At 59.4% G+C, this 22,463-nt stretch overlaps 2 protein-coding genes across 6 annotated transcripts in view; one reads left to right on the top strand and one right to left on the bottom strand.

Moving 5' to 3' along the window:
• Positions 1–14,630, top strand: part of SAMD11 (sterile alpha motif domain containing 11) — a 220,359-nt gene extending 205,729 nt beyond the window's left edge. For all 5 annotated transcript variants that reach the window (XM_040533325.1, XM_040533324.1, XM_040533326.1 and 2 more), the window contains 5 exons: positions 279–357; positions 591–1,297; positions 6,346–6,470; positions 10,232–10,342; positions 12,980–14,630. In XM_040533325.1, coding sequence (XP_040389259.1) covers positions 279–357; positions 591–1,297; positions 6,346–6,470; positions 10,232–10,342; positions 12,980–13,228 — 1,271 coding nt within the window. In that variant the 3' untranslated portion in view covers positions 13,229–14,630. The remainder of the gene's footprint in view (positions 1–278; positions 358–590; positions 1,298–6,345; positions 6,471–10,231; positions 10,343–12,979) is intronic.
• Positions 14,631–16,640: 2,010 nt separating this feature from the next.
• The window catches only part of NOC2L (NOC2 like nucleolar associated transcriptional repressor), a 43,729-nt gene continuing 37,906 nt past the window's right edge, over positions 16,641–22,463 (bottom strand). Inside the window, exons 18-19 of the mRNA XM_040533330.1 lie at positions 18,940–19,083; positions 16,641–16,997 (exon numbers count right to left, since the gene is read on the bottom strand). Of these exons, the coding sequence (XP_040389264.1) occupies positions 16,867–16,997; positions 18,940–19,083 (275 nt within the window). The 3' untranslated portion in view covers positions 16,641–16,866. The remainder of the gene's footprint in view (positions 16,998–18,939; positions 19,084–22,463) is intronic.

Genomic DNA, 22,463 nt, shown 5'->3' with positions numbered 1-22,463 from the left:
GGCAGAGTGATGGTGCTGGCTGTGGCAAGCTGTCCCTTAGCACAGGCACGTTTTCTGTGTTTCCCTGTTCTATTCTGGCTGCCGTGCAGTGATGGGAGCAGGTTGCCTTCCTCTTTTACTGCCCCCCACCCTCCCTGGCCCCGTGTTTCAGCACAGGGTTGGGAATGAGTTGGGTTTTGGAAGCTCTCCTGCTCAGCCCTTTGGAGAGCTCACCCCGAGTGAGCAGGGAGTCAACGCTGGGCTGAATAACCCCATATCGCTGCCCTCCCTGTCCCCAGGTTACGGGTTCCTACAGCCGGCACAAGCAGAGATGTTTGCACGGCAGCAAGAGATGCTACGAAAGCAAAACCTGGCAAGGTAAAGAGCGCGGAGGGCGAGCCCTGCCCTTCTTTCCCTGCTAGCAGGCAGAAGGGTGCAGGGTGCTGGGCTGGGGGAGCTGTGCACAAGCAGCAGAGCGACATCCAGACGATCCCAATGGATCTGAGGGTGTGGGGACCACTCTTGGAGAGCCCCCAGGCTCTGCTTCAGCCGGGCTGCGGGTTAGCAAGTTCCTCCCCAGCGACCGTCCCCCTCTGCCTCTCCCCGTGCAGGTTGGAGATGTCGGCCGAGATCATCCGCCAGAAGGAGCTGGAGAACCTCCACAGGCAGCGGCTGCTGGCCGGCGACCCTCTGAGCCTCCACCCGGGCTTGCCCCCGGACCACCCGGCCCTGCGCAACGTGCACGACATCCCCGAGGGCCACCCGCTGCGGGAGGAGCTGTCCCGGCGCAACGCCATGCTGGTGCTGCGGCACAACAACGCGCCCCTGCTGTCCCTCAACCCCGGCGTCCCCAGCAGCGCCACGCCGCCCAAGGAGCAGCCGCGGCGGGGCAGCAGGAAGGCGGCTCAGCACCGAGCCGAGCCGCAGGGGCCGAGCGAGGCCAAGGAGCCGGCGGAGCCCCGCGGGGCGCGGGACGGGGCGCCGGACTGTAACGACGAGGAGATGAAGGACTCGGAGAGCGACGCGGACGTGAGCGACGAGAAGCCGGAGAGCCTGAAGGCGGAGAGCAGCGGCTCGGCCACGGAGCTGAAGGAGTGCAAGGAGACGGGCAAGGGCTGCGAAGGGGCCAAGGAGCTGGGGGAAGGGGCCGCCGGCCCAACCGCGCCCTGCAGCTCGTCGAGCGCCGAGTCCCCCAGCCACTTGCTTGGGCCGGGCATCAACAAAAGCGAGGTGAAGTACCTGCCGCCAGCCTCCATCCCGCCGCCCCAGCCGCTGCCCTTCGGGTTCCCCTACACGATGAGCCCGTACTTCCACGCAGGTGGGTGTGCCGAGCGGCCGCGGGGCTCGCTGAACGCGGGGCTCGTCCCCTTGCCGTCCTGCAGCGTGCTCGTGGTGGCTCTTCTGCACCTTTTAATTAGAGGAAAGGCCCCCCCCCCCCTTTGCACCAGAGCAAGTCAAGGGTGACAACGAGCACCAGCAGGGATGAAGCGAGGCCCAAGCACGTGAAAAAGGCGAGGGCGATGTGATGGGTTACGGGACCTTGCAATTGCACGGACCTTCTCCAGGAGCCATGGTTAGGACAGATGTAAAGGCAGCTTCAGGGAGAGGTGACACAGATGACTGGCGGCAAGGTGCTGCCCTACAAAGGGGCGGGTCAGAGGTTTTGTGCTTGGAAGGGAGGCCGGAAAATCAGGAAAGGCTGTTGGGCTGCGCTCGTCTGGTGTTTAGCCAAAATCGTTCCTTCCCCTGCAGCGACTTGCCCATCGGATGGGACAGGCAGGCAGGGAAACCACGACCAGCTCTCCATCATCCCCAGCCAAAAGCCAAAGCCCGCTTCGGCTAATAATAATTAGCAGAGCAATTAGCAGGAGGCAGGAGCACGCGGAGGAGGGAGACCGGGGGGCACGGCACGCGGGGCGCCGGGCCTGCCTCCTCTCCATGCAGAGAGCCGCGGCGGTGGGGAGCGCGGCTGCCCGGCGCTCATTAGAGCTGCCTTCCAGCCAGGAAGGAGGAAGCGATTTTTCGATGACAGGCAGGTGGCCAGCGTGACAAATATTCCTGCTGCCGGGGGCTGCCGAGGCGTCCTCGCAGGAGCCCTTCTCTCCCGGCCATTAAGGGAAGAAGCACGGCTCCGGTGCGCGTCACCCGCGCGAGGCTCCGCGGGGAGGCCGGGCCGTGCACGAGCTCGCTCCCTCCCCCAGCAAGGCACGGGTTCCTGTAATAGCCCATTTATTATTATCACTTCGAATTTATATCACAAGCGTGTCTGGAGGCCTTGGCAGAGATGAGCGTTTCTGATTTTGCTCCTGATTTGTGGAGCCCGCTCCAGGTCTCTTCCTGAGGGTGGTTTTGCTTTTGGCGAGCTTCGCTCGCGGTCGTGGCTGCTAAAATCTTGCCTGCTTGCAGGAGAGCAGCACCGGGCTCAGGCTCCCGTGTGCCAGGTGCCGTGTGATGCCAGGAAAAGCTCCTGGTTTGGGATGAGGGCGCATCCCCTGCAGATGGGGGAGCCGGGAGGAGAGCTCAGCCGCTGAAATACCGAGGGCTGCATTGATCCAAGCGCTGCAGGGGCCCTGGGCTGTGCCAGGGTAATGTGCAGCAACAACAAAAAAACAAAAAAAGAAAGGGTTTTGGCCCTTGAGGAGTGGCTCTCGGAGACAGGCAGGCAGGCAGAGCTGCACCAACCTCCCCCCTTGTGCCAAATAAATCCCCGAATACTTTGGAGGGCTGCTCTGCTCCTTTGGCCTGGCTGGTCCTGGCGTTGCGCAGCACGGCGCCGGCTGGTATCGGAGAGCGTCGGCTTTGTGGCGCGAGACAGGTAACGCGGCGGTGGGCTGGGAGGCAGAGCGGGGAGAGCAGCAGCTGGCTGGAAATGACAGCCGAGCCACGGCGGCTCCTCCGGGCCTGCAGCAAGGGAGCTCCTGCTGCGGAGGCAGGGAGCCGCTCGGCGTCCCCGCCGGGAGGAATATTGACGGCAGGCAGAGCCGGGTCGATTCCCGCAGCCGCCTTCTGGGGACCTGGCGGCTGCCGCCTGACCTCATCTCGCCGAGGTTTCAGCAGCCCTGCTCCCCTCCTCCTCCTCCTCCTCCTCCTTCTCCTCCTCCTCCTCCTCCCGCCGTCCCCGTCCTCTGACGAGGTGAAGGATGGAGTGTGGAGGAGGCTAAAATCCTCGCATCGATCCGGAGGCTGGAGAGCAATTAACGGGAGGCTGCCGGTGCTGCTCCATGACCCGCACCCAGGGTGTGCAGGAAGGGGGTGCAGGGGTGGGTTTGGAGGGGGAGCAGTGCAGATAGAACAGCATAACCCCCCCCAAAGGGGGCTGCCCCCCCCAGCGGGTCAGCTTTGCGCACTGGTCCCCCGCTGGCACCTGAATCATCTCCTGCAGTGCCAGGGGCAAAAAACTTATCCCCGCAGCTCTCCCTCACCCATTCTGCCTTCGGCTTCTCTTCCAAAGCAGCTGGACGTCAGGAGGAGGGAGAAAAATTACAAATGGATTGCGGCCGAGGCGGTGAGGGCTTGGACGTGGACACCTGCCCACGAGCCTGGGCCGATGAATCCTTCCCGGTGCCTCCACGCCGGGCCCCATCTGGAGAGCTGCTCTGCAATCCATTAGCAGCCTCCCAGACCGTCATTTATCACGGGGCGAGGCGGGGGGGGGGCCTGGCAGGGACTAGATGCTGCCTTTTCTGCGTGCCGGCGGTCCGGCAGGCCCCGGTGACGTGTCATTATGGCACCAGAAGGCGCGTCCCCTCGAGCCGCTGGGCACCGATCTGTTCTCGTTCTCCGAGCTGCCAGAGCGGGGGGCAGCCCTTGGTGGGGGCAGGATGGGACCCCCGAGCAGCAAGCTCCAGAGCCCCAGCTTGGGGTGCTGAGTGTCTGGGGTGCGATGGAGCCTGCTGCAGCCACGGGGAGCCTCTGGGCTTTGCTGCAGGGAGCGGGGCTGGTTTCCCACTGGTTTCACTGGGAAGAGGCGTCCTCCGTCCGGCTTTTAGGTTCCACGGTGCAGGAATTGCTCGCAGGGCAGAGCCCGAAGCGTGGCTCTTTGCCTTCCCCTCCCACCAATATTTCCATCGGTCGGTGCCTGTGTTTTCCTGGTATAAACGGGAAGGGAAAACAAACTGAGATAAATCGTATTTCTCTGCGTGGGTACGTGGAAAATCTTATTCCCACCCAGCCTGGCTGTCTTGCCCTCACTCTGTCACCGTGCGTACATCTGTGTGCATCTCGACCTCTCCCTCGCTTTCATCTCAGGGCAAATGGGGGCAAAGGAAGGAAAACCAGAGAGGAGAGGGCTCATGCGGGGGCTGCACTTGCCAACCCAGCCCTGCGGGTGACGGCGGTGGCCCTGCAAAGCACCCTGCCCCGGTGCGTGCCCAGCGCCGCGGGTGCGTGGCTGCATCCCTGGGGGGGCTCCCGGCCGGGGGCACTGCCCGGCCCCCTCCCCGGCTGCCTGCAGGGCTCGTTCCCGAGCACCGGGCGGCTGCACTGCGATCCCTGGCTGGCTTTTGGAGCGCGGAAGTGCCGCATTTTGGAGGAGCTGGCTGTTACGGGCAGGTCCCCTCGGAGGCGCTCGCTCTGGCTGCGGCTGGAGGTGTCTCGCCCCAGCGCTGCCTGTGCCTGGAACAACTGAGTGCGTCTGTGATGCTGTGCGTGCGGTTCCAGTTCCTCCCTTCACCCAGCTGCGGCCGCCCCTCCAAAAAGCAGAAAGAGGATTGCCCTGCCCCGGGAAAGAGCAGCCCGAAACGGCAAAATAAGTGGCAGGGGGAAAGCCCTCAGCCCTTTGGGTGTTTTGTGAATTTTAACAACGCTCGTCTCCCAGTTTGAGGAGCACCCGGAGCTGCCTGGACACCGGCGGGGTCCCGGCCGAGCTGCGGGCACAGCGGGATCAAGCGCCTTCCACGCTCGGGGGGGGGGGGGGGGGGGGGGACAGGAGAGGGGCCGAGGGGTGCTGGTGCCCCCCGTGCGCCGGAGGCGATGCCGGCAGCGGGAAGCTCGGGGCGGAAAGGCGGTGGAAGTGGTGACGTGGCGTCTGCCGGCGCCTTGTGCGGGCTGCTGCTGGGTGGAAAGCATCGTCCTGGCGCGGGAGCGCGCTCCGCGAGTCCTCTCCGTTCCCCGCCACCTTGGACCTCGGTGGCTTTGCCAGGCAGCTGCTGGAGCCCCGGTTTGTGGCTCCCCGGTTTGTGGCTCTGCTGTTCGCGCTCCCCACCAGGACTTTCTGGGTGCCGCTGTCCCCTCGGGCTGCTGCCGGAGGTGCCGACGGGAGCCGAGGAGCCACAGCGAGGGGCCGTGTTCCTGGTGCTGCTCCAAAGCCTGGGGGACAAACACAAACCTACAAAAAGGATCATTTTGTCAGGGTAAACCCCCGGGAGAAGTACTTTTTGGGGTAATTTGTTGCTTCGTGCCCTGACGTGTAGCATTTATGTCCCTCGTAAACTTTCACCCTGCCCAGCACAGCCACAGATGCTCAGGTCCTTGTCAATGACCCAGATGACGCCGTGCAGCAGCGAGTTCCTCACGTTAATAACGCTCTACTTTTTCCCCCCAAAAAGTGGCATTTTCTGGAAATGGGTTTCTTCGGTGCTTGTGTGCGTGGCCTTCCTTCTGTGTGCTGTGGGAGATGGGAGGAACCTGGCTGGCTCTTCCCTCCCTCCCTCCTTATTCCTGTGCCTCTCTCTCTCGGCTCTGTTGTGATGCCCCCCCCGGGGGTGTCAGGAGCCGGGGGCACCCGCAGCGCTTCTCCCATCACCCCCGTGCCGCTGACACGGCTGGGACCCAAGCACGGTTCGCAGAGCTGCCATCTCGGCCAGCCGCGGCCAGGGCCGGTGGGACGGACGGACAGACAGACGGACACACAGGCAGCGTGTGGGGCTGGGGACGTCTCCGTGCCGTGGGGCCGGGGCCGGTTGGCATTCGGAGCACGTAGGCAGGAGCGGGGCTGGGGGAGAGAAGCCCCCGGGGCAGGCAGTGTTCCGCTTTGCGGCGTGTGCAGAAACGCTCCTCGGGGTTTAGTTTTTTTTTTTTTTTTTTTTGCTTCCTTCTTTTTGCCGCCCTCCCCCCCATCTCTTCCCTGCAGCTGAAGAGCATTAAGCACATGAAATACATTAGCTGGGATTTTTCCTTCCCCCTGCCTGCCCCCCACCCCCCCCCCCTTTCCAAGCTGGGGACCTCCAGGAGGAAGAGGCCTATGAATTGACCCTGCCCAGTGCTTTAATTGACAGGTCATTAAAGATGAATGTGCGGCTAGAGAAAAATATTCAGATTGCAGGCTAGTTGTTGTCCGTGTGGGATTTTAATGATTTATGTTTCTTTCTCCTCCTTCTTTCTCCTCCCCTCCTTCCCTCCCCCCCCCCCCGACTCCGAACGCTCCAGGCACCATGGGAGGTCTGTTTCTGGATGGCGAGGAGAGCCCCGCGCTGGAAGACATCAGCAAATGGACAGTGGAGGACGTGTGCAGCTTCGTGTCCAACTTGTCCGGCTGCACCGAGTACACTCAGGTAAAGCATCCTCCAGCCCCAGCAGCTTCCCGGCCGTGCCTCTTTTTCCTCGCACTGTCCGTCCCCATGGGTGTACATCCCGGAGCCCTGCGCTCCCTGTAGCTCGTGTTTCTGGTGGATCGCTAAATACCTCCTTGCTGCCGGTGCCGACCCCAGAAGCAGCGGTGGGCGTTGAGGGTGGACAGCAGGGGGACACTGAGGAGGGAGAGGGTGGGAGCAGGGTAAAGCTGGGAGCTTTGAGCTCTCCTCCTGCGCCCAGAGCGCCGTGGGGCAGAGCAGGGACAGACCCTGGCGTCACAAGCATCCCCGTAACCTCCGTGCTCACGCTTCGGAGTGATGCTGATGGTGACTTTTAAGCTCATCCTAGAATTGCTATTGCTATTCCATCAGCACTGGGGAGGCTTCGTGAAGCCCGCTCGGTGTGAGGTCGCGAGGTGCAGTACGAAAACCAACCCCGTGTTTTTGGCTTCCGCATCTGCTGGAGCCCATTATCAATGCCCCATTGAGAGCGCACCGACGGCGAGGGCGCAGATTCCTGAGCTGTCTGGGACAGCCTCGTAAAGGGGGTCCAGTGTGCTTGGAGCGGGGGGAGAGAAAGCAGCAGATAGAGAGGCAAAGGGCCAGCGCCGAGGACAATCCTGCCTTTCAGCAGAGACGCATCCGAGGCTGAGAACGGATCTGAGAAGGGAGGAAGGAGCAGGATTGGGCTTTCCGGACACGCTGCTCCAAAAGGAGCTTCCCCGACTGGCAGCAAGGGAGGGCAAAGCTCTCCTTGGGCATCCTGGCTGGTTGGAAGTTGGTTGCCAAAAAACCCCGTCCTCCAAAAAAACCCTTGCCTCTTTAGTGCGTTAGGCAGAAGTTGTGCCTCCCACGAGCCCTTTTGAGAAGGGTAAGGCCCAGCGTGCAGCTCCTGCTAGGGCTGCGGCGTGCGTATGGGGCTCTACACGAGAGATTCCCTTTAGGTCCTGCTGATGTTGGTGTGTGCCCTGTGGAGAGGTGCATGCACCTCGCCCCGAGGGGATGGGGAAGCTGGGACACAGCCTTTTATTTTCTGTATGGAAACCTGGAGTTGCCCCACAGCTCCCTTTAACTCCCAGGTGATGGGATAATGTGCTTTCACTCCCAAATCTCTTTCCTCGCCCCCTAAACCCTGACGTTAATCCCATCACTACGTGCTTTGTTACCACCATCGGTAAACCAGGGCTGCTTTGGAGCAAACACCTGTGCGTGCATCCAGAGGCAGGATTTAGGAAAGGGAACGCTTCTCATGGAGGTGCAGCACACACAACGTTCCCTAGGAGGAATGAGAGGGGTTTGGGCTCCCCGTGGCTCAAGGTGTCTGGCTCAAGGTTTTGGCTGTCTGGGGGCTTGCAGGGGGAGAGGCAGTGGGTCTGTGCGTGGAGGGGAGCTCGGGGGCTGCTGCTGGTGAGGAGGGCGAGGGATGGGGTCAGCACGTACCCGTGTGCTGATTATTTGCTGGGCAGGGACGCGAGCCCAGAGGAAGGCTCCCAACCCAGGCACGCAGCTGCCCACGCCAACAGAGCGCCCTCGGCACGGCGGCACTGCGCCCTGCCCGCGTTCCCACAACGGCACGGGGATGGGAATAGGGGAGGGGAAGTGAAGTCGCCTGGGAGCCGGTGGGAAGCGTGCAGGAATCCTTCACGCAGCCACCTCGCAGGAGGCTCATCCATCCAGTTCCTCCTTGCGTGCCAGCCCCTGGTGCACCAGCGGGGAGAAATCAATCGCTCGCCGAGACAAAGGTTCGGCAAGCTCGGCGCGTCGCAAAAATGTTTCACGATAACGGGGGCGGCTCTAAACAGCCTCGTGTCGTGCCCTTGCTACGTTGCATTTTGCTGGGGGTGCGTGGTTTAAAGGGGTGGGTTTTTATGCGCCGCGGTTATACGCTTAGCAGGTTTTTTTTCGCTGTGAAAACGCCGGCGTTTCGGGGGGACCCAGGTCCGGGGCTGCGCGTTGCAGAGCCGCTTGTCCCCGTCTCCAAAGCCACAGCTGCCGGGGAGGTCTGGCACCGGCCCGCAGGCTGCTCCTGCCAGGAAAAGCCAGCGAGAGCGTGGTGGTATGCAGTGCGCGTAGAGCCGCGGCGCAGGCAAACAAGAAAACTTGAGCAGAAAAAACAAAAGTCGCCGTTTCTGCTCCCGGCCCCTGACGATCTTCGGCTTTGTCCCCGCCGCGGGTTGGGACCTGCGGGGCACCCGAGGGCGACGCTGTTCTCAAACCGAGGCTTTTCGTGCCGGGTTTCAGCGCCGAGCGGAGGGAGGCTGTTGGCTTCCAGCCACGCTGGCTTCACAGGAAGGAGAAGAAATGGGTATATTAAGTTTCGTGAGGTCAAGGAGCACAAACGCGCTGCAGTCAGGAGCGGCTTTGCTGGTGGCGTCCAGCAATAAAAAAAAAATAAAAAATAAAAAAGGGTTCACAGCAGCTCAGCTGCCGCTCTGAAGGGATGGCTCTGGGCTAGGGGCTGCTGAGAAAGAAGCCGTTAGAGGAAGATGAAAATTCCCCTCACCACTGTGCTCAGTGAGGGCACTGCTGTGCAAAACCACCGCGCGGCGAGGCGGCAGGATCGGGCCCCGCAGGCGGCTCGTTTGGGCAAGCCTCCAGAGCGAGCCGGGCTGTGAGAAATGCTGCGGAGCGGAGGTGGGGTTGGGTTAAAAAAAACCTAAAAGCACAACAAAACAGGCCCTGAGCTGACATCCCCCGAATGCTGGCAGCTTCTGCTCGCACCATGGAGCCCGGGCATCCGGAACAAGCCCCCGGGGGAGCCGGGTGCAAGCACAGCCCTGCTCTGCCTACAAGGACCGGGGCAGTAAGCTCACGTAGCCAGCCCTTAACCTTTACAGCACGTACTAGGTGGAAAACTCCAGCACGACCCTGTCACTTGAGGCAGATGGAGGCAAAATAGGACTTTTTTCCCTCCCCCCGGCTGTAAGACTGCGTTCAAATGGTGCAGTTTTGCGTGGCCGGGTGCATTGGGATGCCTTGGTATGAAATTGCCCTTTTTATGGACTAGCCTAGCCTGGCTGCCGTGGCTGTGAGATATGAGGCTGCACTGCACCCGCTCTGCTTCGCTCAGCTGCCGCGGCGCTGCAGGGAAGGGTCTAACCCTAACGGCAGGGGGGTATCCATCAGCGTGTGCCCCACAGCACTGGTGGTGATTTGTCTGGTGATTTTTTTTTTTTTGGGAATGAGCAGCTTTGAGCAGGAAATGCGTGACCAAGAAGTTTCTCCTCCTCACCTGCATAGACCTCACTGCAATACTGTTGGGCTGCTGGGTCAGCTTTTTCCAAATAGCCACGAAAAAAGGTGTGTGATGTAGGATGTGTCAAAAATTTAGATTCGTATGGTGTCGTCTGTCCTTCTTTTGGAGTTGGGATAGGGCCTGGGACGTGTCTCATCTGTTTCTCACCCAGGATCATACGCGGTCAGCTGGGCTTACTCATGGAAGTGCTCTTAGACATGGCTGGGTGCTGACCTGGGGGAATGCTCCTGAGCGAAAAGGGGAAAAAATGTCACCTCCCAGCCCAATATTTAAAAAAAAATAAGTTATTGGTTTATTAAAACTAGCCCACCCAACTTTCATGCACCTTGCCACATGTCTCCATTTATGCGTTGGCTCCTGGCTGTGGATTCAGGATGTTTCATACAGGTGTGGTGAGGGATCTTCTGTCCCAGCCGTGGTGCAGCAGGCGAGGAGCCCCTCAGCCGGCTCCCTGCCGCTGCTGAGCCTGGCCCCTGGTTTCCCGCAGGTATTCCGCGAGCAAGCGATCGACGGCGAGACCCTGCCCCTCCTGACGGAAGAGCACTTGCTGAACAACATGGGGCTGAAGCTCGGCCCCGCGCTGAAGATCCGCTCACAGGTAGGACCAGTCCCACTGCCGGGCGGTACCAAATGGCACAATTTAAGGTTGTCCCCAGCTGGAGCAGCACCGTCGGGAGCCCTGGTTTAGTGACTGTCATTTTCCAAGCAATAATTGTTTAGTTATTTTATTTGGGTTTCGGGAGCGCTTGTGCTGGCCTCCAGAAATGGTGCATGTGCTCATCAGTCACGCAGCTCTTCCGAGGCAGACAACACGGGCAGCATGCTGCAAATAGCTCGGGCCGGGGATGCAGAGGGAGCCTAAATCGGCCCCGCTGCGGCGAGGCGAGGTGCTTGTGGCTGGCCCCACAGCCGCGGCTCGGAGGGAGAGCAGCTGCAGCCAGACAGGGGAGGCAGAGGATGCCAAATCAGCTCCGCCTGAAAATAGTCTGCAGGGACTTAACCGGGTGAAGCCATTTCAGGAAACGTGTTTTTGTTCTAGACTGACTGCAGGGCCTTTGGCGGCTCGTTTCCCTTGTGTCCAAACGGCTCTGGGCAGCTCCCTTTTTGGGAGCTGGAGGCACCAAGGCATTTAGCAGGCTCAGCATCAGCTGTTGAGCGCTTCCCCTCCCCAGTGAGTAATGAACAGCCAGCTCTGCCCCTCCTCGGCTGTGCTAGCAGGAGCCTGCTGAACGTTTCTGTCCCGGGCTAGGCAGCGCTCACCGGGCTCACCGCTGGCCAGGGCCCGTGCTTGTGGTGTTCACTTGCACTGTGACACATGGGCAGTAGAAGCTGTGTTTGCCTCTGTTGCTTTAACCAAGCGCTGTCTCCTAGGGGAACTGTATTTCCCTCCCAACAGAGCAGTTTGCTCCTGTAGCACTATGACTTTAAAGAAATGCCAATCCTCCCCAAAACACCTTTTTTTTTTTTTTTTTTTTTTTTTTTCCCTGCCTTGGCTCCCAGCTGCCCCTGGTGGTTTGCTTTCCTTAAGTCGGGTCACAGCGACCCAATGCAGTCGTCTCCAACTGGAGTGTCTTTTGGACACAAAGCTGGCCGAGCAGCTCTACTACAGCTGCTTTTTGTTTTTCCCCATCCATCCAACAGCCAGAAAACAGCTCCTGACACACGTCAGGACCAGGCTGGGCTGTGGGATGCCAGCGTGCAGCTGGTTGTGCCAGCACCACGCACGTGCACGTCCCTGGGCTGCACACGAGCGTCACTGCCCTGGCGTAGCTGCCCTGATCCACGAGCTGTGCATTTGTTAGATTATGTTAAAACAATAAGAGAACCTTTACTACTTTCCCTACAGCCCTCACTGTTTATGAGGGGGCTAATAAAAAGGTTCTGTGGGCAATTGTTCCCCGTGGGTCAATTCAGTAGGAAATAAAACTCTTATGTTTCTTAAAAAACAGAGAATGCCAAATAGCTCACAGACATACTTAGATTGGCTTTGGTGGGGGGGGGAATATGAAATATGGGCTGAAGCTCGAAAAACCCTGCTTCGATTTAATCAATAGCGTTTAAAGGTCTCTAATAAGGCAGGAGCTGGGGGGGGGAGTAAGTGGGGGAGCAGAGTCCTGATGTTGCTAACTGAATAATGCCCCAGTTGTCTGGTTTGAACACAAGCCTGTGTTTTTGTTTAAGCCTAAATGTAAACCAGCTGTGTAGGTGCTGGAAAGTTGTGAGGCCTTTGGCCCTTGCTGGGAGGCAAGAACTGCTGCAGGAGAGTTTTCCCCGGAGCTGCAGAAGGGAGAGGCTGCAGGCTTACAGCTTCCTGCGCTGCTAACAGAAGCCACACTGTAGCCAGATTTTTTTTTTATTTTTTTTTTTTCCCCTCTCCCCCTCTTCCCATTAGAGCAATTCCTGCTCTTCAGAAGTGGGCATCATGCGCTGGCCTGCAGACAGCTCACTAGTAGCGTGGGGCTAGCAGAAGCGTTCTGTTCAATCAGTGGTGCCTGCTAATGGGATCAAAGACGAGGCAGGTAGTGCCAGCTGGCTTCACCCCGTACTTGAGGCAGCTGCCCACGGGGTGCCCCCAAAGCCTGGCGCAGGAGGGCACACGGGGACGGATGCTTCCCACCGCTGCGTTTCACCTGGGGAGGGGGGGCCACGCAGAGCACCATCACTTGGCCGTGCAGCCTTACCTAGCCAGGTACAGGCTCCAAGCGCTCCAGGTTTTCCACAGCCCCTTTCTGAGACCTGAGCATTTCAGGGGCCGGATTTGGGTCAGCAGTGGTGGTTCAGGCTTGCTTGCAGCCTGGAACTCAGCAAGGCCTGCAGCGTTGGACACATGCAAAACACAGCGCAGGAGAAGGTCCTGCACTGCCCATCCCAGCACGTCTTTAGCCTGTGAGAGGTGAGCAGGGCTCCAGCTGCACTTCGGCGCTCTTTGTGAGCCATGCACCAAAGCGCCCAGCACAACACGGAGCACGCCGGCACAACAGAGGCCTTTAGAAAAAGGGCCGGGGGGGGAGAAATCTTCCCTGGTCTTCTCCAGTAACTCACCAAGGGGGTTTTTGGTGCATCAGGAATAGCAGCTCTTCATTCAAATGGTGTAACCTAGCCTTTCTACCTTTGGGTCCCTTTGGATTACAGACCCTGGGACGCCGCAGGACAGCGCAGCCCCTGCGGCTTCCTGAAGCCGGGTTGCACACGCTCAGCCCTTTAACCCCTGCCCTTACTTTCCGTTTTTCGCTAGGTCGCCAAGAGAGTGGGCAGAGTGCTGTACATGGCAGGCTTCCCCATGGCTTTCCCTCTGCAACCCCCTGGTTTGCGGCCTCCGGAGCGGGACCTGCCCCCCGCCGACCTGCGGCCGTCCTCCACGGGCAGCGTGGCCTCGCCCTTCAGCAGCGGGCTGCCCTCCGCCAGCCGCATCTCACCAAAGCAGGAGAACGGCAACCCCGCCATCCTCGCCGGGCTCAACGACACCACGAAACCTCCCTCCTAACTGCAGGCCAGCTCGGGGCTGCTGCTGGAACTGAGCTTCAGTTGGGGAGACCGAAGGGAACGCGGTGCGAGAGCAGGAGAGCCTCCCTCAGTGCGAGACACGGGAGCAAGGAAGGGAGGTTTTTTTACTTTTTTTTTTTTTGGATGCATTTTGCTTTTTGTTTAAAAAAAAAAAACAAAAAAAAAAACAAAAAACCACGGACGTTTTAAAAACTGTAAAAAGGGAAGGAAAGAAAACTATCCAAAGATGTAGCGAGACAACACGAGTGAAGAGGAAGACGATGCTGGAGGCCAGCAGCGGTCCCCTTCCCTTCCACACCCCTTCGCGCTCACCAGGCTGATGGAGAGCTGGGGCCGGGGAGGAACGCTCCTCTTTGCCTTCAGAGCCACACGGCTTTCAGGAACTTCTGGCAGTGACTCCGAGCAGGGCCAGGGACCGGGCACGGCTCCTCCCAATGGTACTCGGCCCCCCCCTGAGCGAAAAGAAACCCACGGAAACGGCAAGCACCCGCCTTCCCGAGCAGCTCCTCCTCCCTGGAAACTGTACTCAGTTCCTCATTCAGGTGTCTATGCATCTCTAGCGACTTTTAAAACAATACCAAAGACAGACAAAAAAGGAAAAAAAAATAGAAAAAAAACCTAAAAGGCAAGTTCCGGTCCATGTTTACTTCAGTGTGGATGGTACGGCACAGGCGGCTCGCTGCCGTCCCTCGGCTGGGGGCTGCCCTCTCCCCGGCGCCTTTTCCTTGCAGCACACACCCAGGAGGACTCTGCCCGCGCTCCAGCCCCGCAGAGCTGCTTTTTTTTTCCTTCGTTTTGTTTTAAAGAAGAAAAAAAAAAAAGAGTGTGTGTGCTTAGGTGGGACGAAGGGTCACAGGCCTCACTCCAGCGTGGCCCTCTCCCTCTGTCGCGTGTACTACGGACTCATTTCTACATTTGGTTTATTTTTTTTTGTTTGTTTGTAGGGTTGGTTTTGTTCCTTTTAAAGCCTTGTTACAGAGGTGGATGTAGTTGCACATTCTGGCCTGCTGCGGACCATGAGACGGATACCTGTGCGCTCCCAGAGGAGGGGGAGGGATGTTGGGGGTGGGGGGGGGGGGTGGTCAGGCTAAAAACCAAGGGGCAGAGTTTTTACTACTGTGAATGAGATGGTAACTCCTGGGGGTGACCCCCTGTGACTTGTACAGTTGTGAGCAACAATCACATGTGGTACTTTTCTCTCTCTCTCTCTCCTCTTTTTTTGTTTAAACGTTGCACGTGCTGCCGTTTTTTTCTTACAAGATAGCTTGGTGGTACATTAGCTTCTTTATATTGTAAAAAAAAAAAAAAATTGTCATTATCCATCACATCACGATAAAAATGCTTTCCAGCAATCAGTTTAAATAAAAAAGGAAAACACTTAATTTACAAATGGTACCTGGCTTCCTGAGCCCCTCGTGGCTGGCTGCTTTACCCAAGAAGTCTCTTTTGTTGTGTGCACGCTTACCTGAGCTGTATGCATCACTGCTGGGGGTGGGAACTCGGTGTTAAATGGCAAAAAACCTCCTTGCCCAGCTAAGTTAAGGGAAATGAGGAAGAAGCAACCTCTTTCTTTTGGAAGAGGAGGTAAGTTAAACCTTTTTCTTGTAGTTCGGGCCCTACAAGCCTCATCCCTGCAGCCACATCGCAGGCTCCCAGCTGTCAGTGCCCGCGGACACCGGCTGCGTTACCAGGTAGGGAACCTCAGTCTGGAGCAATCCTGCCCCCTGCTAAAGCAGCAGGTGCTCAGCCCCCTCAGGGCGCTCTAAATAATAAATAAATAATAATAAATTATTAATTTCTGAAGATACTTCCTCCTCCTTATGGGACAAAGGGTATCTGGGTGCATGTTTAGGGAGGACAGGACTAATAATTATTGTAACTACGGCTGGGGGAAGAAAGAAACCACACCGCCCTTTCTACCCCTAAGCTCCAAAAAACCGTAATGAACTCCGAAGGAAACAGAACCAGTTCCCCCACAACGCTACTACAGCAGTGATTTACCTGTTTACCTGCACAGCAGTGATGTTTGAAAGCAGAAAAGGAGCAGCACTGGGTGTAGGGCAGGAAGAGCGTAATTACGGCTTCACAAACACCGAGTTGTTACCACTTACGGATGGGGTGAAAGGGAGAACGCCAGCCAGGCTACAAGACATGTGGCTTGACTGGTCCTTTTTATCTGCAATAAGGGAACGTTTCTGAGCTGTGGTTCGTCCTGTGCCATGAAAATAGAACTTTAAAAAAAATATATATATTTTTTAAATGTTTAAAAAAAAAAAAAAATCTTGTCTTCTTGTAGTGTGCCTGGAGGGGAACACGTAGGCAGTGCAGCAGGCAGCGATGAACAAGCCCGTGCAGGCAGCTTGGCCACCCCAGCGCTGACAGCTAGCTAGTGGCCTCACTGAACGGGGACACAGAGGAATAAAGATAGCATTTAGTCCTGCCTCCCATCTTCCTTTCAAAAAAAAAAAAATCTGCATTAAGGAAAAAAATGCTCTTAAAAGGCACGGTTAATTTTCAGGAGTGATTTTTTGTCAGATACACTCTGAGAATACTTAAACTTCTCCTACCTCTCTCAGCAAATCCCCCTATTTCCAGTTTACCTGCCAAAGAAACGTTTCTGAGCTGCCGGCCCTGCAAACTCTGGGCTCGAGAGAGAAGCTGTTTCCATTTTCCCAGCAGAACACGAGCTGGAGCTGCGCGGTGCCCTCCCACGAGCACCCCTCCTGCAGGAAGACCCAGGCTGAGCTGCTCCCCGCTGCCGTGGGCGGCTGGCTTGGAGGGAGGCAGCGAGGCAGGCTGCCCGAGGCGTGCTGCAGTCCGACTGCTGTTTGCAGGGCTCACAGCCAGCAGCCGGGCGTCCTCCCTGTGCCACGGTGCCACCACGGGTGACAGCGGGACTGTCACAAAGCACAGGAGCAGCCTGGATGCCCCTTGGCTCACCAAGCACGTGGATCCTGGCTATATCCAACAAATCCTGGGCATATCCTACGTTTTTTCTGATGTGAAAAGCCTATTTCCTACGTTATTAGCTTTGCCTCTTCTTACTCCACCCTGCTCGCACACCCTCCCTTCTCCGCCCACATCCCAAGGCTTATTATTTCAGGTCACCACACACTCGGCATCCTTACAGCCTGCGCATCTGCCTGATCTGACTGAGTTGCCTCTGACGTTGCCGGTAAAGGCTTTCTGCTTGCAGCGAGGACACAAAGCTCTAAACGCTCTGCGCACTCCTTGAGGACCCTTGGCTAAAAGAGAGGGTTTGGGGAGAGAGCCCGGAGCAAAACGGGGGGGCTGAACAGGCAGGAGGCCCCCTCAGACATAGGGGCTGCTCCTTCCCCTGGCCAGCAGAAGCTGAAATGGGACCCTACATTATTTAAAGCAGGAGATTTTAATGAGGGCTTTTTATTACCTACGCTGAGAAGTTTTACTGGCTTTGAAGTGCCCAAAAACGTTACCAAAAATATATAGTCAGTAGAAAAAGCTTGAAAAGTCCAAGCAGCTGCTTTGTCGTGTCACCGTAACAGTCCTTGGTGGCACCTGGGGCTGGGTCCCCCCCTTACCACCTCCTGGAGACCAGCTGGGGGGGGTTCCAGCGGGGCTGTAAGGGCCAAGAGGTGCTCAGTCCTCATCGGAGAACGCCAGGTCCTCCACAACGTCCTCGTCGCCTTGGGCCAGCTGCTGGAGGTCAGCCCGTGACAGCCCCCGGGGGCCAGGCCTCTGCTTCTGCTTGCCCTCCGTGCTGTCGTCCTCTGCGGGTGGGAAGAGAGAGAGAGAGAGGTGTAAATCCTGCTTTACTGGGGGGCAGGTGGAGGCAACTCATCGCTAATTAAGCCCAGACACTCGTTAATTTATTGGCAGCGCTGCAGCTCCCCGATAGCGGTAGGTGAGCGCTGCAGGGCGCAGCACCGGCTCCGGGGAGCTCGGGGAGGTAACAGCGCCGTGCCCCAGGCACGAGGGAGGAGGGAGAGAGAAGGGAGGGGACGAGGCAGGCAGTGCCCCCAGCCCTCTGAGCAGCCTTCCCCCTCCGGAGATCCCTCTGGGGGGGCGAGGAGCTGACAGAAAGGAGCTCTCACAGGTACCTGCAAGGCTCCCAGACGTGAACCTAGCCCCGAGCTCCCTCCTTTTCGAGTGGCGTTTCTAATAAACACAACGGAGAGCTGGTTTCTGGGGGCTGTGCAGGACTCTACATGTTCCCCTTCCCGGGGCAGCCTCCCAGAAGTGGGGCTGGAGCTCCCCTCGCCCTGCGGACCATCCTGCTGAGCCCCTGCCAGCACCGTGCTGGCTCGGCGCCGGTCCCTCGGAGCCTCTTGCTCTCCAAAAAGGACAAAAAGCCACCTCTGGCTACCCGGACCGGGCTGGGTGCTCAGGACAGCTCACGTTGAAAACCCCACCGGTGGCACCAAAGCGCCAGGCCTCCCAGCCCCCAAGGGAGGGTGCTTTTCCTGCGTACAGCGGTGGGCAGGGAGGAGGAACGCTCCCTCGTTCTCCTTGCCAGCGCTGTCAGAACACGCACCGAGCCCCCATCTATTCCGGGCGACGCGGCTGGGCTGTGCGTGCCAAGCCACAGCCATCTGCCACGCTAAATCAGGCAGGTTTTGCTCTCACTTGGCCTCTTTCCCCCTTCCTGCTCTCGTCGCTCCCCAAACTGGTTTAAAAAAAAAAAACAAAAAAAAACCCAGGCTGCACACGGGAGCTTTTTGTGGCTGTTCCCCGCAACCGCGCATCACACCCAAAGGCAGGCAGGGGCGCAGAGGCTTGGTCCTATAAATCCCGGACCTAGGCAATGGCAAAAAAGAAAAAGAAAAAAAAAAAAAAGGAAAAAAAAAAACAGCACAGGAACAGCAGAGCAGGCAGAGGAGCCCTGGCAGGCCCAGCTCCCGTCTGCTCGCGTGGCAGCGACTTGGCAGAGGCAGGCAGGAGCGAGCCCAACGCGGGCCCTGCGCCCTGCCGGGGTGCAGGCGGGCTCACGAGCCGGCTGCGGCTCTGTGCGAGGGACAGGGGGGGGCTGACACAGCTGCAACAAAGCCTCCAGCCTCCCCGGTGACACAGCTGCTGCTCGGTAGCCTTTAAAAATACCATTCTGGGCTGGCGGCCTCACGCTGACGCCCACCCCTGCTGATTCTCTGGGTAGAAGCGGCCAGGCAAGGAGCAAAGCCAGTGGATCGAGCAGAATGTGTATGCTGGGAATACCACGCACCTTCAGCGCAAAAACCCCAGGTGAACGCAGGATTTGGGACGGGATCCCCTACCTGCCCTGTCCCGGGAGGACCGCGTTAGCCCTGCGCAGCGCCCCGCAGCCCCGAGGAGGAGCGCACCCTCCACACCCCGGCGCCTGCGGAGAGCCTTGAAGCAAGGTTTCTGCGCCCTGTGGGGCTGGGCTGTACTTGCCGAGTCTGTTCGAGCCTCTCTGCAGGAGGCCCCTGCGAGGAGATGAAAGGGACTGGTGGCTTGTGAGAGCACGGGCCGCGCAGCCCTTAACCCCTCCGCTCTCCCCTCGGTGCGCGCTCGGGGCTGGCAGGTCTCCCCGTGTGCGTGCCGAAATCCCTCCTGCCGCCCCGCAGCTCGCAAGGGCAGCGCAGCGAGGACAGGGGAGGCAGCTCCTTTGCAGGAGAGCCCCCGGGACGCAAAGGAGCCTGCGGCTGGCAGCGCGGTCGGTAACACCCTTCCCCTTTTCCTAGGAGCACTACTCACCATCGGAGTCGCCGTCGTCTTCCAAATCTTCCTCGTCCTCCTCGACTTCGTACTCTCCCTCTTCATCATCATCGTCCTCACCGAAGTCCTCCCTGCTGCTTGCTTCGGAGCTGTCATCCGATGCCGCTTTGGCTTTGGATTTCCCTGCAGGTATTTTTACGGTGTAAACGGAAAATCAAGGGCAGCACAGGGGTGTGTGCAGGCAGGGCAAAGCACCCAAGGGCAAAGCACCACCCCCCCCCCCCCCCCCCGACACGTGTTAAGGGGAAGTTCACCGCTCGATTTCTCCTGCCATATCTCCCCAAAAGCCTTTTTGGCTTACACCGGAGCCCAGGGAAGGATGCACAGCACTTCAGAGGCCCCTGCTAGAGGTCGGGATGGCCAGGAGACAAAAAGGCAGAGAAATCACCTCGGAAGCCCCAGGCTCTGCGGCTGCCTGGTATTTACTGAGCACCGCGGGCGCAGCACCCACTGCTGGTCATGAAAACACCTTTCTGCCCTGCTGGGGGGGGGGGGCGTGAAAGGTAGGAGAGGAAGACGGACAGACAAACACGAAGAGAGAAGTGGGCCTACTGAAGAGACTTGAAAAAGAAGAAAGAATAAGCCACGAGGGAGGTCTGGTTCCTTCACCCGCACCCCTCAGTGGCTATATGCCACTGCAAATGGGCAGACCCTGATTCAGGGCACCCTTTTACACCCCTTTTAGCCTTCTTCCCCCCGATGGTCACAAGGAAAAGGTGCAGGACCGGACACCCCTGCAAATCCCCCCTGCAGGTGGCTGGGAGGGAGCACGCAGAGCCTCGGGGTGCCTGGAGCAGCGTCTCGGGGCCGCGGGAACCGGGCTGCTTTCCTCCCCTTCTCTCCCTCCTCTGCACGGGGATTTCACCACGCGTTTCAGTGCCAGCAGACACCGAGATGTGTCCCCAGGGAGCAGAACCCCCAGCCACCCCCCGAGCTAAGCCCTGCTTGCCTGCCTGCGTACCAACCTGCCCGGGCAGCTGCTTGCTCACATTTCAGCCCCTCTGCCAGGCAAGCGGCGCGCATCCTTCTCCCGCCGCGCTGCTCGGCGTCTGTTTTTTTTTTTTTTTTTTGCCCCATCCTCCCTCCTCCAGCAGCTGACCCGTGCTGCTCGCTGAGCCGGGTACGCAGCCATCAATAAGCTCCCTGCCATCGCCGCGCTGCCACCGATCCGTCAGCCCTGCCGGCAGCCCCCCGGCCCCCCCCCCCCCGGGGCAGCCGAAGGCGCGGCTCGTGGAGGGAGCCCCCCCGGGAGCTGGACGGCAGCGCCGCGGCTTATTGATGGGCACCTGAGCAGCTCCGGCGAGGGGAGCGCGCTCATCCATCACCCGGAGCCTGCGACGGCACCGCCGGCTCGGCTGGGAGCACGGAGAGAAACCAGGGGTGGGCGGGAATCGGTGTCGGGCTGCTCCTGAAGGCTAGGACGCAGGCGGAGGTCACTACGAGGGGATTTCCTGAGCTGCAGCCTCCTGCGCCCCTCCAGCGAGCTGGGATCCTGCTGCCCTTTCCACCAAGGTGCGCAGGTCCCAGGGTAGAAGTCAAGAGTGTGGTTGTTGGAGGCAGGAGCACATCAAGGAGACGCTCTCACGCGATGTTTAGGGTGCTGCAGAGCTCCCCTCTTCCTCCAGATCCTCCAGCTGACGGCACGGAGCAGGAATTTTGCCACCGAGTGGTTCTCCTGCCGGCAAATGGGAACGCCTGACCTCTCCCTCCACAGCCCCGGCCCCCAGCAGCCCGGCATGAAACTGATGCAACGTGATTACGTGCGGAATAAACGAAGAAACCTGCCCAAGTTCATTAGAGGCACGCCGACACCTAACGCGGGCAGATCCCGGGGAGACGCCGCAGCCACGCCGCCTCCTCGCCTTTAATTGCCTCGTGCCGAGGCCGCCCAGCGCCTCCGCCCAAGCCGTTAATAATTTCCACGAGCCTCTCCTCCCGGAGAGCTGTCAGGCGGTAAACGAGAGCAATGCAGGAACCTCCCCGCCCCCGGCACGCCACGCAGGTGGAGCAAACCCACGCTCCTTCCTCCCCGTCGCCTGGCTCGTCCCACCCCTGACACGCTCGGAGGGTCCTAAAACGCGCGAACCCGTTTTCTCTCCCATCCTCGGACCTTGCAGAGACCCAAGCAAGGTTTTTTTTTCTCCTGCCTGCCAAACGCTTTCTCCCTTCCGAAGGGCAGCTTGTCTTGGTTTTGTGTTCGCCACCATCCTGCCCCCTCGGGGAGGGGGGGGGGGGAGCGCGAGGCAGGAGCGGGGGGAATCTCCCCTCAGCCCCGCCAGATTAAAACACGATTGCAAATTCATTGCTCTCCTTCCTTCCCCGCCGTGCGGCTGCCGCACGCGTCGGTTCGCTGCCTGCCAGTTACTCCCACCCGCTTCCCAGCCCGGCGCGGAGCGAGAGAAAGCAGCCAGAATCGGAGAGCCGGCAGGCGGCACCGCCCGGCACCCTGCAAAACTCCGATTCCTGGCTCGGAGCCCCCTGCAGCGGGCGTCGCTCCCCGTCCTGGTGCTCAGCACCCCTTCAGCACCCGCACGTGGTCGCGGCTGAGGGCTCCCAGCACGACGCCAAGGTGCAGCGGCAAGGCAGCGCCCCTCGGCCCGGCTTCGGAGGGCAGCGGGTGCGCAGACGCGCTGACGTCAGGCCGAATTCTGCCTGTCCATCGCCCTCGCCGTGCTTTTGGAAGCCCCCGAAATAAGTAGGAGCGCTGGTACTGATGGAGCAGGAGCTCAAACCGCGATGAAAACCAATAAAAATTCTCCGTACGCTTCTTAGCAGGGACCCACAGACCCCCGAGACTCTGGAACTGGCTCCTTCCAGCAAGGACTCTGACCAGCGCCTCGCGTGCTGCCGCCAAGCCTTGCTAATAATGAGTGCGGACACGGCTGGGGATGTTTGCCCTGTCAAGGGAGCCCCCTGTTCTTCTCCCCATCAGCCCTGGGACCCCCGAAGCGTGCCCTTGCTCCCATCCCCGGGGCAGGGAGGCTGCAGCTCACCAGCCCCGTCTCTTCCTGCCCCCGGCTGGAAGCGGTGCTGCCTCCGGGGGGCTGGTCTGCTCCCACAGCTTTCCAGACGCCCCCAGCACACCAGTGTCGCGGTTTCACAGCCCCAGCATCTCTCCCTCTCGCTTCTCGAGGCCAGCATCGCCGGCAGCCCCAGCTACGTTCCTTTTGTCCTCTCCCTGAAGACCCATCCAGGGCAGCCTTCTCTTCCTGCTGCTCGACGTGTCTCTCTTGGGTACAGCTGGAAGCCGATTCAAGGCGACCCAAAGTCCCTCTCCACGACTTTCCCTTCGCCTCGTTTGAGGCTTGGAGGCTGTTCCGCACCCCACGCGGAGCAGGAACAAGAGCTCATTGTGCGCTTCTCCCCAGATGCGGGCGCTTTTCCCAACCTCTCCGTCCTCTGCCCCCTTCCCGGCGCGGAGGCACGCCGCTGCCCGGAGGGGATGGGGACGTCGCCCTGCGCCGCAGCACAGCCCCGCTGCTCCGCTCTTTCTCCACCCAGCG

The sequence above is a fragment of the Cygnus olor genome, chromosome 21, assembly GCF_009769625.2.
Source record: "Cygnus olor isolate bCygOlo1 chromosome 21, bCygOlo1.pri.v2, whole genome shotgun sequence".
Taxonomy (NCBI): Eukaryota; Metazoa; Chordata; class Aves; order Anseriformes; family Anatidae; genus Cygnus; species Cygnus olor.
The sequence above is the reverse complement of the archived record's forward strand: the minus strand, read 5'-3'. Positions and strand labels throughout refer to the sequence as shown.